Raw genomic sequence first — 14,709 nt, forward strand, 5'->3', positions numbered from 1 at the left:
TTGTGAGAATAAAATAATGGGTTTGCGGGAAAGGAGAGGGGTTCAGGCGTCACGACCTGAAACCTGTCTGTGTGTATCAGAGACATGTAGAGTGAACCCAGAGCTCTCTGTAACTGTACATTTCTTGACGTATTATAATAAAATTATGTTAAACTGAGAACCTGGACGTCTCCTGCTCATCATTCCGCATCAAACGATCTGCGCAGAGAAATAGGTGAGGATTTTCGGTTGGTGTCAGATAATTCAATTTTAAAGGTTTCCTCAAGTGATTTCTCTAACAATATCTTTAACTCTTAATAATAAGGCATAAACGGTGGAAATGTGATTCATTCTCAACTTACATGTCTTCCTGTATGTTTTTAAATCTGTCAACTTTGTGTGCCAGAGAATTTTATGACTCATTGATAAGTCTGCCTCAATATAAGGTAGATATTTTATTAGTCACAGCTTTGAAGTGACCAATGAGTCAAAAGTTCACTCTGGCCAGAAGGGCACTTAGGGAAAAGTCGAGAAGACGCAGAGCCTGTTGTAATTACAGTATAATATCCACCTGATGGCGACAGAGTTCAACAGACTCTTTTATGAAGCTTTCAACAGTGTAGTGATTTCAAATTCAGCAACAGTAAAATTAAAACAAAAAGTTTAATTATATCTAGGTGCCCTGTTGAAAAACAAACAAAAAATAATGTAATTTCTAAAGGAAAGTAGTCTATCAACAATTTTATGTCACCACTTTGGATAGAAAGAGACCACACGTTTTTAATATACATTATTATTATTATTATTATTATTATTATTATTACAATGTCTATTTACAACCTTCTTAAAACCCTCTGCTAAAATGAAATAAAGAAATAGAATAAAAATAATTTTAGTTTGAAAAAACATACCTCTGCTTCAATATAATAGAATTACTGGTGAGACCTTTGAAATTAGAGTTATTGCCAATAACCCAAAGTTAATGAACAGTTGCCTAAAGTGTGGTGTTAGAAGCATGCTCTGAACCAAAGTGGCCTCAGGACTGGACTTGGTTGAGAGCTGTGCCTGCTGCGTTCCTAAATAGTTGGCAAGGGTCAAATGCAGGAGTTTCCCACGAGGATTAATTCAAAGTAACAAATCACTTCAATGTTCACGCTCCTCTTCCTAATTGGATGTTGGGAGTGGGACCTGCCACCTGAAGAATAAAGCCTTTCAGAAAAACATGACAATTATTTAATGATTGTGTGCTTAAATGTCACTCTGAGCTGCAGATATTTACATTTTCTCCTTGAATGGGTGCACAAACTAAAAAAGAAAAACACGTCCTCTGTCAATGTAGGGGCTCTGGTGCCTTCAAATGCTCAGCATAAAACAGGTTATTTAACAACATGATTGTTTATCATGCATAAATATCAGAAATTGCAACTAATTAGACTATGTGATGAATTGCAGGCTCATGGCTTTAATTTTAGATCACCAGGCACCACTGCTTATTTATGTTTAAGAGACAGAAATAAGTGCATAAAGCCTCAATGCTATATATAACATTATATAACATCATTATAAAGCCTAAGCTATACAGAATATCTTGAGAAAAAAATCACAATAAGTAGCTGCCCTATGTAGGTTATTAATGGAACGTAACAAGAAAGAAGAAAAAACAGAAAAAGGGAAAAAAGGGGAAAAAACTGACTAAATTAAATTGGCAGCTTTCATGTCAAGTTTTAAGAATGACCAAAAATACAAGACTCATATAAACAAAAAGCAAAAATAAAGAATTACACTTAAACAATTACTCTACCTTGAATTAATATGCTAGGAAACGTACTGTCTGTGTCTGTTTACTGACATGGCTCTAAACTCTCCGCCCATATAACGTCACATGTCCTTAACTCGGGTATTATCGAAAAATCCTGGCTCCTCATTCATCACTTCGTGCGTCCTTTAAATCCCCGTCGGAATTCCGATATTTCCGACAGCACTTTAAGGCAGCATTGGTTAGAAGTTTAGCGGCATCGCGTCGCTCCGGACGAACAATCCCGCTGAACAAACAAAGTAAACAAATATGAAACGTCCCGGGAATGTAATAACAGCGACCTTTACAACATTAACTCTTCTCTTTTGCCTGTCTTCAGTCCGAGGTAAGATTTTTTCTTTTAAACCACCTAAATAAATCCGATTAATCGCATTCACTGTTGTTTGTTTGTGTTGTTTACTTGTGTAGAACCTCATAGGTTTCTACATCTAACATCAGACTTTATTCACTTTTTTCCACATCATCTACAAGAGGGCTGTGCCACAAAACTATGCCAACTAGTCTTATTTTCCATGACATTTTCTTTCTGCTTCCCACTCCGATGTTAGTTCACCCTTCAGTTCAGAGGTCTATTGCTGCTTTTACTGACTCATGAAGACTTTTTTTCCCTACTGTGTGTCAACGTATCTTGGTGATGGGAAAGTGGGGGCCTTTATGGGGAGATGTGCAACAGGTTGATCTTTCCAGAGCAATCAACCAACACTGGAGCTGCTACATGCCAAATGTAGCCTATTTCATTTTCAGCCTGTTTTTACATAATAATAATTAGCCTTACAAATTCTCTCCTTTATCATTTCCCATCACCAGATTACCTTTGAATTTACTTCAGGGTTCAGTCAATTTTTCCTGAAATCAGACAATATGGAATTTGTAAGTACTTTATCCCAACATGCCATCTTATTATTGTCATGGTGGAATGGGTGTCTAAATGTGAGCCTACTCTATTATTACATGTCACGCTCTGTTATTATGACTTTTTACTTTACACACTGATTATACTATAAGTTGCAGGTTTGTAAAAATAAATGTTACTCGCAGTAGTGACTTGCATCTCAAGGGGGATTTCCTACAAACAATAGATTTGTACACATTATATTTTTGCTTATTTGAATGTGTTATTGTCCCTGTGGCCTAAGAGGTGGTGCAGATGGAGAGGAAAATAACACCATATGTGCTGTTGTCTGGCGCCAACATGAAGCAGCTGTCTGCTCACCTAACTTTAGTTCAACCAGGAATTGTGCCACCAACCAGAGCACCTAAAAAGCTGCCAAATTGGCAGACTTTGACTGTCTTTACTATATCTGGCTGCCATTCTTCTGCTGCCAAGATGTTTGTGTACATTCAGGACCTGTTTTGCTTTGCTCGTTAACCACCTGTCAGTCAGGTGTGTTGCGTGTCCTTAGACACACACACACAAGCTGCTGCACTGTCATGTTGTGTAACTGCTCATTTGAGAAAGAGCCGCATGCATCTGTGCAACCCGGCTAATCCTGCAAGCCCTTAATCCTGCACCTAGACTTGCTCTTCTGTCAGTCATGACTGCATAAAAGCAGATTTTCCATTAGAATCAATGAGTTAGCAAATATAATACTCTGTATTAATGCAATAGGAAACACTAACTGTCAATATGGCTTGTTTCCATGCTCATAAAGACATAATTCCTTAAATAAAGAGCTGAAAAAGACACAAAAATACATTCCAACATGTATTCATAGTAACCACATGTATTAAATCACATTTAACTCACATTTTGCAGTATAAATTGTTCCTTCTGTTAAATTACATTCTCATGCTTAAACGTGTCACTTCCATTGCAAAGCCAGTTTGCCCGCTCCGAAGAGGTTCAACAACAACTGTCAGATGTGTTCTAGTATGAAGCAGTAGCAGAAAAAAATTATGTTCACTGACTGAACATTATATTACTGTGTCTCATTGTGGAGGGATACAAAGAGAAAGTCTGCCACATTACGCACTTCCTACAGACTTTCACCTCATAGATGCCAAGGAAAATTACAACAATAAGTCCAGCAGTTCCACCTGGAGTTTGTAGGAGCATGAATAATGACTCAGATGTGGCATCTTGTGGCTCAACTGGCTGGTTAAAACAACAAAAAACACAAAGATTATGAGTTAAGGCTTTATAGTTTTGACAGTTCCAGTGTGACTCATGAGTATGTGCTGTGCCGCTCCCACTGGAAGTCCATGCCATCATTTTCCTAATCCAGCAGGATCTGTGACTCAGCACTTTGGGCCTGTCAGCTGAAGCTGCAGCACCACTACAGAAACTCAGGCCAGACACTCCAGCAACAAGAGGAAACACATATGATCCCTCTTCTTCCCCTCAGCACAGCACAGATTCCATAAAAAAATTCAGTGTTTTGGCTGAGCAGCAAGAGTTTTGGCTCATATGTTTCCAAAACTCTGCATGTTATTTTACCATTATCAGTTTGATATTAACCAATTTTACACATCATGGTCCATTGTCACAGAGACGACTATTCAGCCTGTGAGAGGGCTGTTAATGTCATCAGGGATATTTTGTCTAGGACTTGGAGACTGAATGCTTTTACCAGAAAGCCTTTGTTACTAACTAGTGGTGTGGAATTTGAAGAGTGGCCTTTTACCAGAGAGAGTGTCTATGGAAACACATTATTGAATTTAATTATGGGGATTGGAGACCTTTTTTTCTGGAGTCTTGACCTAGATTATGAATCTAGATTGTTTACGTGTTAGAGATGTCTGCCTTCTCTTGAATATAATGGAACTAGACGGCACTTTGCTTCAGGTGCTCAAGCGCCAACAAAAACGAAGGACGCCATTTATGTTTACTTCTTGCACTGTCATGAGCACAAGGCTCCTGCCCACAGAGAAATGCTTCCCTCTGCACTCTGACTGGGTCATTATTTCTGGAAAGAGAAATTGCTGTTGAGTGCAAGTGTTTTTTCTTATGGTGCTTTAGCACCACAAGCCTTATTATTATTAAGGTAGACATCTCTACGGCCCACATCTCCAACATTCAGCAACTCACACTAAAACAATCTACATAACACTACAGCTAATAGAAAATATACATATTTTGTGGTGAACTGTCCCTTTAAAGACAGCTATTTAATTCTCTGCTGCTTTTGTCCCTTAACTTTACAAAGTGTAATACTGAAATTACTGAAGGACACCTTTCAAACGTTTCTTAAGAAATTATTTTGTGATAATATTCTTTGTTTTTACCCCAGTTAACCTGAATTTAACTGAAGGACTTTTGGCTCAAACCTGTGTGCTGAGAGAGCAACAGTAATAGCATAATAAGATCAAGAGGCTCAAAGTGATTCAAAACAACAACATGTGTCTTGGCTGCACTGCACTGTCTGCTGTATAGAATTGCATTGGCAGTAGTTGTTGTTGGCTTTTAATAGCTGTTTACTGTTTTGTTCCAATTCACTCAGGTGACTACTGTGAGGTGAATGTTTGCCATAATGGAGGAACATGTGTGACCGGGATAGGAGAGGATCCATTCATCTGCATCTGTGCTGACGGCTTCGGTGGAGACAGCTGCAACCTGACGGAGATCGGTACGGCGAAGTGGAACCTTCTGGAGGAAAATCATGCAGTTAATCAGACACTTTAATCACTAATTCCTTATTCCTTCTCTCAGGACCCTGCATTCCCAACCCCTGCAAGAACGATGCGTCCTGTGAGATCATCGCTCCGACCAGACGAGGAGACGTTTTCAACGAGTACGTCTGCAAGTGCCAGCCCGGCTTCGAGGGAGCGCACTGCCAGATCAGTAAGTTACAGATGGATGTGATTCAAGAGTCTGAGCTGTTTCACCTGTACAACTCACCTACACTTAAACAAATGTTTGGTCTCTTTGGACAGGTTTACTCATTTGAATTACTTAGAAAAAAATCCATCCAGGTCAGTCAAGTTATTCTAGCATAAATCAAAAGAGTACCATGTATGTAACTAAGTCACTTAAAACTGAGATAAATAGATTATTAAAAAATATCTAACTATAGCTCGTATAGTTTACTTAATTTACATCACTGGCATTTGTGTAATAACTGTTAATACATTCTCTGTATTTAAATGTGTTTTTTCTTCCAATTAATACATTCTATCCAATTGCCTGGTCACATATACTAACATAATGCATTCATAGTAATTACATTAATTACATAAACAATATTAATGTAAATTAGGTAAATTATATTAGCTATAGTTGCATGCATTTCTTAAAATCTATTTATCTCGTTTTTTTGTTATTTAAAAATTAATTTAGTCTTTTTAAGAATTGTTTCAAATTTTAAGAATATCATGATTCAATTGGTTTGAAATTTTATATGCAACTCTATTTGTAATTCTATATGATTTATTATTCAGGAAATATTTTATGGCCTAGAAAAAAGCAGAGCATCTTCCTATTGGATTCCAAAAAAAGTATGCGAATGAGAGCAAATCAAGTCAAATTTTGTCCGACAGGCTGCAGAGTGGGCTCCACTTTCAGCAGATTTCTCTACAAGTGTGAACACATGAGGTTTTCCATCCTGTCACAGCATCAGCAGGGAAAGAGATGTGTAGTGAGCTCAGCAGCTCCATGAAAGGCCTCATTCAGCGGGTTCTGTGGTCATTCTGTTTGGCTAATTAGTAAAAGGCCACTCCAAGTCTCTTAGCATGCAGTTGCCTTCCACGCAGGTTCAACACTGCGTCTGTTTGTGCTTAAGCTCGACCAAATCAGATGAAGAATTTGAGAATGGTGAATTCCATCATATCCTCTTAATATAATGACGTGGTGTTATTGTTGAAGTTCAGGTTTATCAGAAGCAGAATGACTTTAAAGAATGTGAAAGGAAGAAATAGAGGATTGTTTTCTTTGGATGTGATTATCAAAATCCTCTGGAATTCAAACAACTATAAGCTTTGTGTGAATGAAAGATTGTAGTCTGAGTAAAAATTACTCTCCAGACTTTAATTCATGCTATTACTGAAGAGGCATTTTTTGTGAATGAATAACTCCAAGTCCTCTCAAAGCCCACAGCCTGACCACCAATTGCAGTTTCCATGCAGTCTGGTCGTCCACTCCCAAACATTTTCTAATTTTAATTCAGTCAGACGTCACAGGCTACACCGGGCTGTACCAGGGCCGCCCATAAGTGGGGAAGAGGGGAAAGCTTTCTGGGACACAGCTGCTAGGTGAGAGGTCCAGTATTTTGGTTTATTACGTCATTTTAATCACATATAACCCCAATTACTGAGTTACTCAACTACCTCAATTATACTGAATCCAAAATACCCCAAATACCTAATGGCTGTTCCACTGCTGTAGGACAGATAATGTGAATGGTTTAACCTGCTGGTGAGCAGGTGGGACCTTCGTCCACCACTGTGTGAATGTGTGCAATCCATTTATCATTTTTTGCAAATGAAATTATAAATAAAATGAGGGCAGCAGCCTCATGACCTGAGAAATTTACTGATAATTAGCTAATGTTGAAGTGAATGGTCTTGCTATGTCAGGTGTTTAGTATGATAGAGAAACTGTGCACATGCATTGATATAAGTAAAGAAGATTTGAGGAGTGCCCCTTTACTCAGCCTTTTCAGAGGCCCAGCCATTTCATTTGGCACTCCTGGGCTGGGTTGGTGTTTGAATGGGGTGGAATCAGTCCCATATTTTGTAAAGCAAATGCACATACATAAATTCATAGATAAAACTAATGATATGATAGTATTTAAATAGTGTTTTGGTGCTTAACAAGGTAAAGTTACTTTGTAAGCCATCAATAGTTGCATACACTTTGCAGTAAACACTTGGAAACATTGGAAAAATGGCATACTTGTCACGAATGTAATGTCAACAGTGTTTACAAAACATGTGAAAACTAGAAATAGATTAAATCATTGAGGCTATTTCATGGGCCTTCTCTTGGTATGATCACCTGTTTCTCAGTGTTATTAGCTATTAGCTGTGTTGGGCCTTACAGGCATTTGTTTCTAAGTTGTGACCAATCCTCTTAGTGTTAACGGGAACCAGAATTAAACTGACACATGTGGCATTACGTCAACCTGTCATCTGCTTTAGGTCTGAAGTCTGGTTGAGTTATTAAGAGAGTTGAAATTAGGCTGGACAAAAGTTAAATTTAGAAGTAGATGCTAAAAATATTCAGACAGACAATGTATAGGAAAGGGTAAGGAAAACATCATAAACATGCATTAGATCCAGTCTAACCAGTTCTAACTGTTGCTTTTGACCAGATCATGAATGTATGTATGCAAAGACTATCATAATCAAGACCAAGTAATAATGGTCTTTGCCTTTTTACATTATGATCTGGTCAAAAACAGTTTTCGGTCTTATCAACTAAATTTGCAGTAAGCTGGTTTCTCCTAGAGTCTGAAGAACCAAGCTGTATGTAGTCAAGTACACACAAATGAACTCAAAAGAGAATATAACTGAGTTAATAAAAGCGCTGAATATCTTGATTAAATCATAAAACAAGCAACATTGTCCAAACAAAATGAAAAATAAATAAAATGCAAAAAAGGCATCTCTTTATAATGACAATTATTTGTTAGCCCATTATTTTATTTATCCCACTGAAACCATGGAGATGTGCTGTGCAGGGAGTGCCACCCTGTGGAGATGAGGGAGCACTACATGTGCAGTGTTACAGGAAATGACCACAACCTTGCTTTGTTGCCTTGGTTACTGTGGAGAATAGCAAGGCTTTCATCTGTGAAACATCTGGAAAACCTCAAACATGACATTTACTGACAAATTTAACTATCAGCTGAAAACAAAAATGTCTACTTAAGAGACCAGTTTGTACGTTTCTGAATATTAGAGTTCTTATAATAATAATAATAATAATAATTATTATTATTATTATTATTATTATTCAGTTGCCACAATACAGCTAGTTTATAGGCTGACTGATGGTGACAAAGAACGAATATAACTTCCTAAAATCTCATGTCTGTTCATTTTTGTTGAGTCACGGCACAGAATTTAGTAATCAACCTGACCTTTCACCCCAAAAACTTGCTGTGCCCTTTGAACTGGAGTCCCGTCTCCTCAGTGTTGCCCTCAGGAGCATTTCTGTCATCATGATCGATTTAAGAGAAGCTACTTGTCAACAACTGTGTGTTGGAGACACAGTGAGACTATTGTGGCGATCCACCTGCTTCAACCGCCCTCTGTTCTCTCCCTGAGACGTTTGTGGGCAGGTGTGCACCATATCTCTCCCAATCATCTTTTTTGTTATTCCTGATTAAAGACAGCAACTTTTTGTCTTTTTTTTCTCCAGATGTGAACGACTGTTACAACCAGCCCTGTAAGAATGGAGGGAAATGTCGAGACCTGGATGGAGACTATGCCTGCCAGTGTCCCTCGCCGTATGTTGGAAAGCAGTGCCAGCTACGTAAGTTCACATACTATTTCATTTCACACACTTTTCTCGCATGTGGGTATCTTCATTTCACTTGCTTTTCCTCAACATGTGTAACCAAAATCAAACACTGTTTTTCTAAAATTGGCCAAATGACAAAATACTACTTGTATATTCAAAGTGAAGTCAGCACTTCTAATCCAATATACTTTACTTTGTCAAATTCAGTCAATATCTCCTGTGTGCACAGCTCTGGCTCTGTAAATAAGAAACAAATAAAGTGGCTTTGACCAAGACTATTTCAACCAAACAGGAACAGCTGCATTAGTGCAAAGGACAGGGGAAAGCCATAGATGTACACTAGCGCTCGGAAAATGTCTGTGTGTTTTATTCATGAAATGAGTTACAAAGAAATAATAATTTTTATCATGTACAAATCTCTAACTTTACCACTAGAAACTCAACTATCCTAATGAAGGATCATTTTAATTCTTCTCAAATCAGCACAAAACAGTTTCCAGCTGTGTTAACATAATGCTCAGGTGTTCTATTGATCAATCAGCCTTTCAACACTATCAACACTATTTTCTTTAAAAAATAAGGACATTTCTAAGTGTCCCCAGACACAGCAGTAGTGTATAAAGAGAAAAGCATTGGGAGTGAAAGGGATGGTAAAATAGGAGCATAGACGGGAGTGGTATGTTGGTATTTGTTTTGTTGTTGAGAAACCGTCTTTCTCGAGAATCGCTTGCTCCAATTTTAAATTTAATAATTACTGTTTAAAAGTGGTATAATATCAATTTACTCGTGGTTACCTTGAGCATAAAAATACAAAATAAAGTCCCTATATTTTTTAGGACCACAAGTAGACTTTAAGTGGACGCATAACTCTAATTACTTGCTTTCACCTTTGATAATATTTGAATTTGTGTCCCAGGTTGCATTTCTCTTCTTGGGATGGAGGGAGGAGCAATCGTGGAGTCCCAGATTTCATCTTCCTCTGTGCACTACGGCATTCTGGGTCTTCAGCGCTGGGGCCCGGAGTTGGCTCGACTCAACAACCAAGGCATCGTCAACGCCTGGACGTCTGCCACCCATGACAGGAACCCCTGGATTGAGGTGGGAGAAGTAAACATGTTAAAATCATAACAGCTGATGAGTGAGAGCTGTAAAGCTGAACTGACACTTGTTAATTTGTTGACGACAGATTGATATGCAGAAGAAGATGCGTCTGACGGGCATCATCACTCAGGGCGCCAGTCGTATGGGTGCATCTGAGTACATCAAGGCTTTCAAGGTGGCGAGCAGCTTTGATGGAACGGCTTATATCACGTACAGAGTGGAGGGCCAACGGAGGGACAAGGTCAGAGGACTTTCCTTCTGTTAAATACTTATAATATTTATCAGCTCGTTTTTTCAGCTTAGCCTCCAAATGTCCTGTGTCTGTGTGCTTCAGGTTTTCGTGGGGAACACAGATAACGACAGCACAAAGACCAACCTTTTTGACCCTCCTATCGTGGCCCAGTATATCCGCATCATCCCTGTGGTTTGCCGCAGGGCCTGCACGCTGCGCATGGAGCTGGTGGGCTGTGAACTTAATGGTAAACACACAAAAAAACATCCGGTTACAAGTTTAACACACACAGCAAGCTCAGAAACATGGCAGATAATGATGGTGGATAAACACATTTTATGTTAATAAACAAGAACAGATGAACTACAGTAGGTTCAAGTCAAGGCAAGTTGGAGCTTCTGTGAACTTTACATTTTGAACCAAGGATAAAAAAAATGTTTATTTTTCCACCGTCTCTTGTTTTTTCCGAGTTGATTTCTTCATGCTGTGATCACAATGACAAGCAAAACAGTCAAGAGTTTATTTTCACTGCAAAACAAGGCCTCCATCTAGCCGTGGTTAGATAGAAAATGTATAGTATAAACAGTATTCTGTGGCTGGACCTCAATGTGCAGCAATAAAAGCAGCAATTCCAAGCATATATGCAGAGACAGAAACCACCTACATCCTTTTGTCCTTTGTCTTCTTTGAACATAACCGCTAAAACATTTACACAGAAACATGATGAATGTTCCCACATTACTTATGTAGGTTTATACACTTTATTGCATGCATTCTTCTATTGTGTGTCTCCTTCTCTTCCTTCCTCTTGGTCATTTGTGGGTGTAAAAATTATTTTAATCCATAACATTTTTTCTGTTTCTAATTTTCTTCAAATGGATGAAGGGTGAAGTTAAATTCTTTGGGTGTATTCTTTTTTTCTTCCCTCTTTCTCTCGCCTCGGTTTCCCCTCCCCTCTGTCTCTCCGTCTGCTTCTCATTCACAGTTTATTCAAACACGGCAGGTTGCTCAGAGCCTCTGGGGATGAAGTCTCGCCTCGTCTCAGACGGGCAGCTTTCAGCCTCCAGCTCTTTCCGCACGTGGGGCATCGATACCTTCACGTGGCACCCTCAGTTTGCACGGCTGGATAAGCAGGGAAAGACAAACGCCTGGTCTCCTGCAAACAGCAACCGCTCAGAGTGGATCCAGGTGAGGAGGAAAACTCAGCGGTGAAATGTCATTATTGGTAATAGTGTGCTTTTAAAAGCTACATGCTCCAAAAGATAGGGGGTATTTCACCTTGTGCAAGAATGACATAATTTACTAATTGCATGGATTGCTCAAGGTTATCTAATATAAAACATTCAACAAACCTAGCATGTCCTCAGACATTTATTGATATTATTGATATTATTTACTGAGATTCTCCATTACTGTTGCATGGATGGGTCTGTGGAGAGTGTAGCTTTGTTCCAGTGGAGAGTACTTGCTCAGCAGAGTGCACAGAGTGCAACAGCCCTGCAGAGAGAAAACATAGGCGGATTTGATTTGTAGTTGTGGGTGGTTGTCTGTACGGTAAAGGATGCAGCTGGCTCGCTCTCTCTTTATGCAGTTGTTGGTAATGCCACACTGTGTGGAGTGGACACTTGCAAGGAAGGTTTTAGCATGCTTTAAATTAAACTTCTGGTCCTTTCGTACACATTGCACCTTTAATGTCAGCAGATCATAACTGTTTTCTTTGTTCCTTTATCAGGTGGATCTTGAGAAGACGAAGCGCCTCACAGGCATCATCACTCAGGGCGCCAAGGACTTTGGGGTGGTGCAGTTTGTGTCAGTGTTTAAAGTCGCTTACAGTAATGATGGAGAGTCGTGGAGTATGGTAAAGGAGGAGAACTCCAACAATGATAAGGTCAGACATATGTGAATCCCTAAAACGTTTTTCCCTTATACAGTATGCCGTATGTCTAAATGAGTCTCATTTAAATGAGTGTTTCAGAGGAGACATTACAGGTGAATAGCGCTAACATTTTAAACTAGTATATCACCATGAAACTTCCTCAATTGATTATTATTAAATTGTAATACAACTTTTCTAAGATTTTAGGTTAAAATATGCAAATAAGTTACTATCTAATGCTCACTTTAGATGAATTTAGGATAAGTCTGCAAACAGACATTGTGTTGAAAATTAAACACCACAGCAAAATAGCATAAAATTTCAAAGTTGACCACACGCATGAAAACAAATGTTTTTCCGCCTTTAAAAAATGCTCTTTAAATTCAAACTTTTTAAACTTACTGTTTTCTCTTTCCCTTTGTGATGAGATATATTTTATGTTTCTTGCTGGAGAAGTGAAACCATAGCTTCTTTCTCTGAGAGGACATTTTAGCTGGACCCAGATGATCCAATAAAACCATTAACCCAGCTTTGATGTTTTTACTGGGCAAAGACCTCTAGTAGGCTCATAACATAATGATGCAGCCCTGGGGCTTCGTCTGAATGTGCTGAATGTGTGGGTGGAGCTGTTAGGATCCGGGTCGTAAGGTTGTAAGAGCAGCACAGCTCAGCTCATTCTGATTAAAAGGGACAGCTCACCGCAAAATCAAAATAACTTTTTTCCCATTACCTGTTGTGCTATTTATCAATCTAAATTATGTGATGTTTTTTTCAATGAAATACAATAATTTCAGCTCAATAATTAACACTTTTTTTCTTAAATTTATGTGCAGCTCTTCCAAGGCAACACTGACAACAACACCCACAAGAAGAATCTATTCGAGCCTCCGTTCTACGCCCGATACGTCCGAGTCGTCCCCTGGGAGTGGCACGAACGCATCACTCTACGTATGGAGCTGCTGGGCTGCGACGATTAAAAACTAATCAGTCACTAATCTAACAGTGCTCCATGCTCATCCTGCTCGCTTCGCCTCCTCAAACCACAGCAGAGGAAAGGATCTCAAACAGAATACTCTGTTTTGTTTCTCTGGATAAAAATCCTGTTGGCTGCTGGGACTGTTAACACTTGTAGCACTTTCTAACTAGTGATCTTTTTTAAGTTTATGTTAATTGTTTGACATTAATCAAAGAGAATCTTCTATGAAGTATCAATGGTTTGAATATTAATAGTTTTGGATACAAACTAAATTTGCATAGATTTGTCCTCAGTCCACGTTATTTTGTCCTTCTAAGAATCCAAATTGTTTTCAGGTTCACTTAATGATAGTGCTCTTCCCCTTTTCCAGTTGTGCTTCAAGCTAAATTGCCAGTTTTAAACTTGTTATGTCCCTCCTTTGCAGTCCCACATCAGTTAACAGCACTACCTTTCTATGTTAAGGACAAACAGCCTCACCATATCTCACTATAGCCAACTGCTGTGTAGTTACTCGAACTATAATGACGCAGGGCCTGTGCAATATAGAGTATATTCTGACATTTGCAACTATTCTGGAAGAGATATGTCCAAAAGAAGAAAATTTAAACTTTCAAATTCGAACTGCAGCACATAGATCTGTGAATCAAATGATGGACTAATAAACAGTAGGGCTTCTGTTGTTGTTTTTTACATATTTAGCAGGTTATTCCACTTCACTCTTACAAGTAATTGCATTGTAATTTAATCCTTTTTACTACAAATGTGAAATATGTGTAGAAAATAAACATTGTTTTACAACATTTTTTTATTCAGTGTTGGTCTTGAACTGAGATCATTTATTAAATGTTAAAAAAAGAAAATTGTGTTTTTTTTTCTTTGCACTCAAGAGGCACAGAACATGTCTTTGTCATGCTTATATGAGCTGATATATTAAATGTCACCAGTTACAAAACAGTTTATTTCTTTCTGCTGGCTAGAAGAGTCCCATTTGTTCAGACAATGTCCATGTCAGAGTGGACTGATGGCGGATTTCTGCATGAACGGCGCGCACAGAGGGAGCAGCATCACAGAGAGGAGCTGATCATTTCGGAGGCATCTCTTCATTGTTTATATACTAATATCACACAAAAAAGTAGACCTGTCATTGCTGCCTAAAGCTAACATGAAAGTAAGGTACAGAAGGACTTTGGATTTGAGCTGAAGCTCTCAGATTGAAGAGACAAACGTTTCAAAGACAAACATGTTGTCAGGTGATTTCTTGCACAAAGCACTAACTGTAAGTTTTCTCCATCCGGGCTCTGGCCTGCTGTTTACAAGAGTAATTACA

The 14,709-nt window shown here is 38.6% G+C and overlaps 1 protein-coding gene across 2 annotated transcripts; it reads left to right on the forward strand.

Annotated features, from left to right (window-relative positions):
• Positions 1–1,909: 1,909 nt before the first annotated feature.
• LOC131986223 (EGF-like repeat and discoidin I-like domain-containing protein 3) lies at positions 1,910–14,182 on the forward strand. 2 transcript variants are annotated; one of them, XM_059351084.1, is made up of 10 exons: positions 1,910–2,120; positions 5,236–5,361; positions 5,445–5,576; positions 9,096–9,209; positions 10,114–10,295; positions 10,384–10,539; positions 10,633–10,777; positions 11,534–11,718; positions 12,263–12,418; positions 13,240–14,182. In XM_059351084.1, the coding sequence occupies exons 1-10, from the start codon at positions 2,045–2,047 to the stop codon at positions 13,381–13,383; spliced, it is 1,416 nt and encodes a 471-aa protein (XP_059207067.1). In that variant the 5' UTR covers positions 1,910–2,044; the 3' UTR covers positions 13,384–14,182. The 2 variants fall into 2 exon arrangements, with proteins under 2 accessions (XP_059207067.1, XP_059207060.1); XM_059351077.1 differs by having other exon boundaries at positions 1,912–2,120; positions 11,516–11,718.
• The last annotated feature ends 527 nt before the right edge of the window (positions 14,183–14,709 follow it).

This window comes from Centropristis striata, chromosome 2, assembly GCF_030273125.1.
Source record: "Centropristis striata isolate RG_2023a ecotype Rhode Island chromosome 2, C.striata_1.0, whole genome shotgun sequence".
NCBI lineage: Eukaryota > Metazoa > Chordata > Actinopteri > Perciformes > Serranidae > Centropristis > Centropristis striata.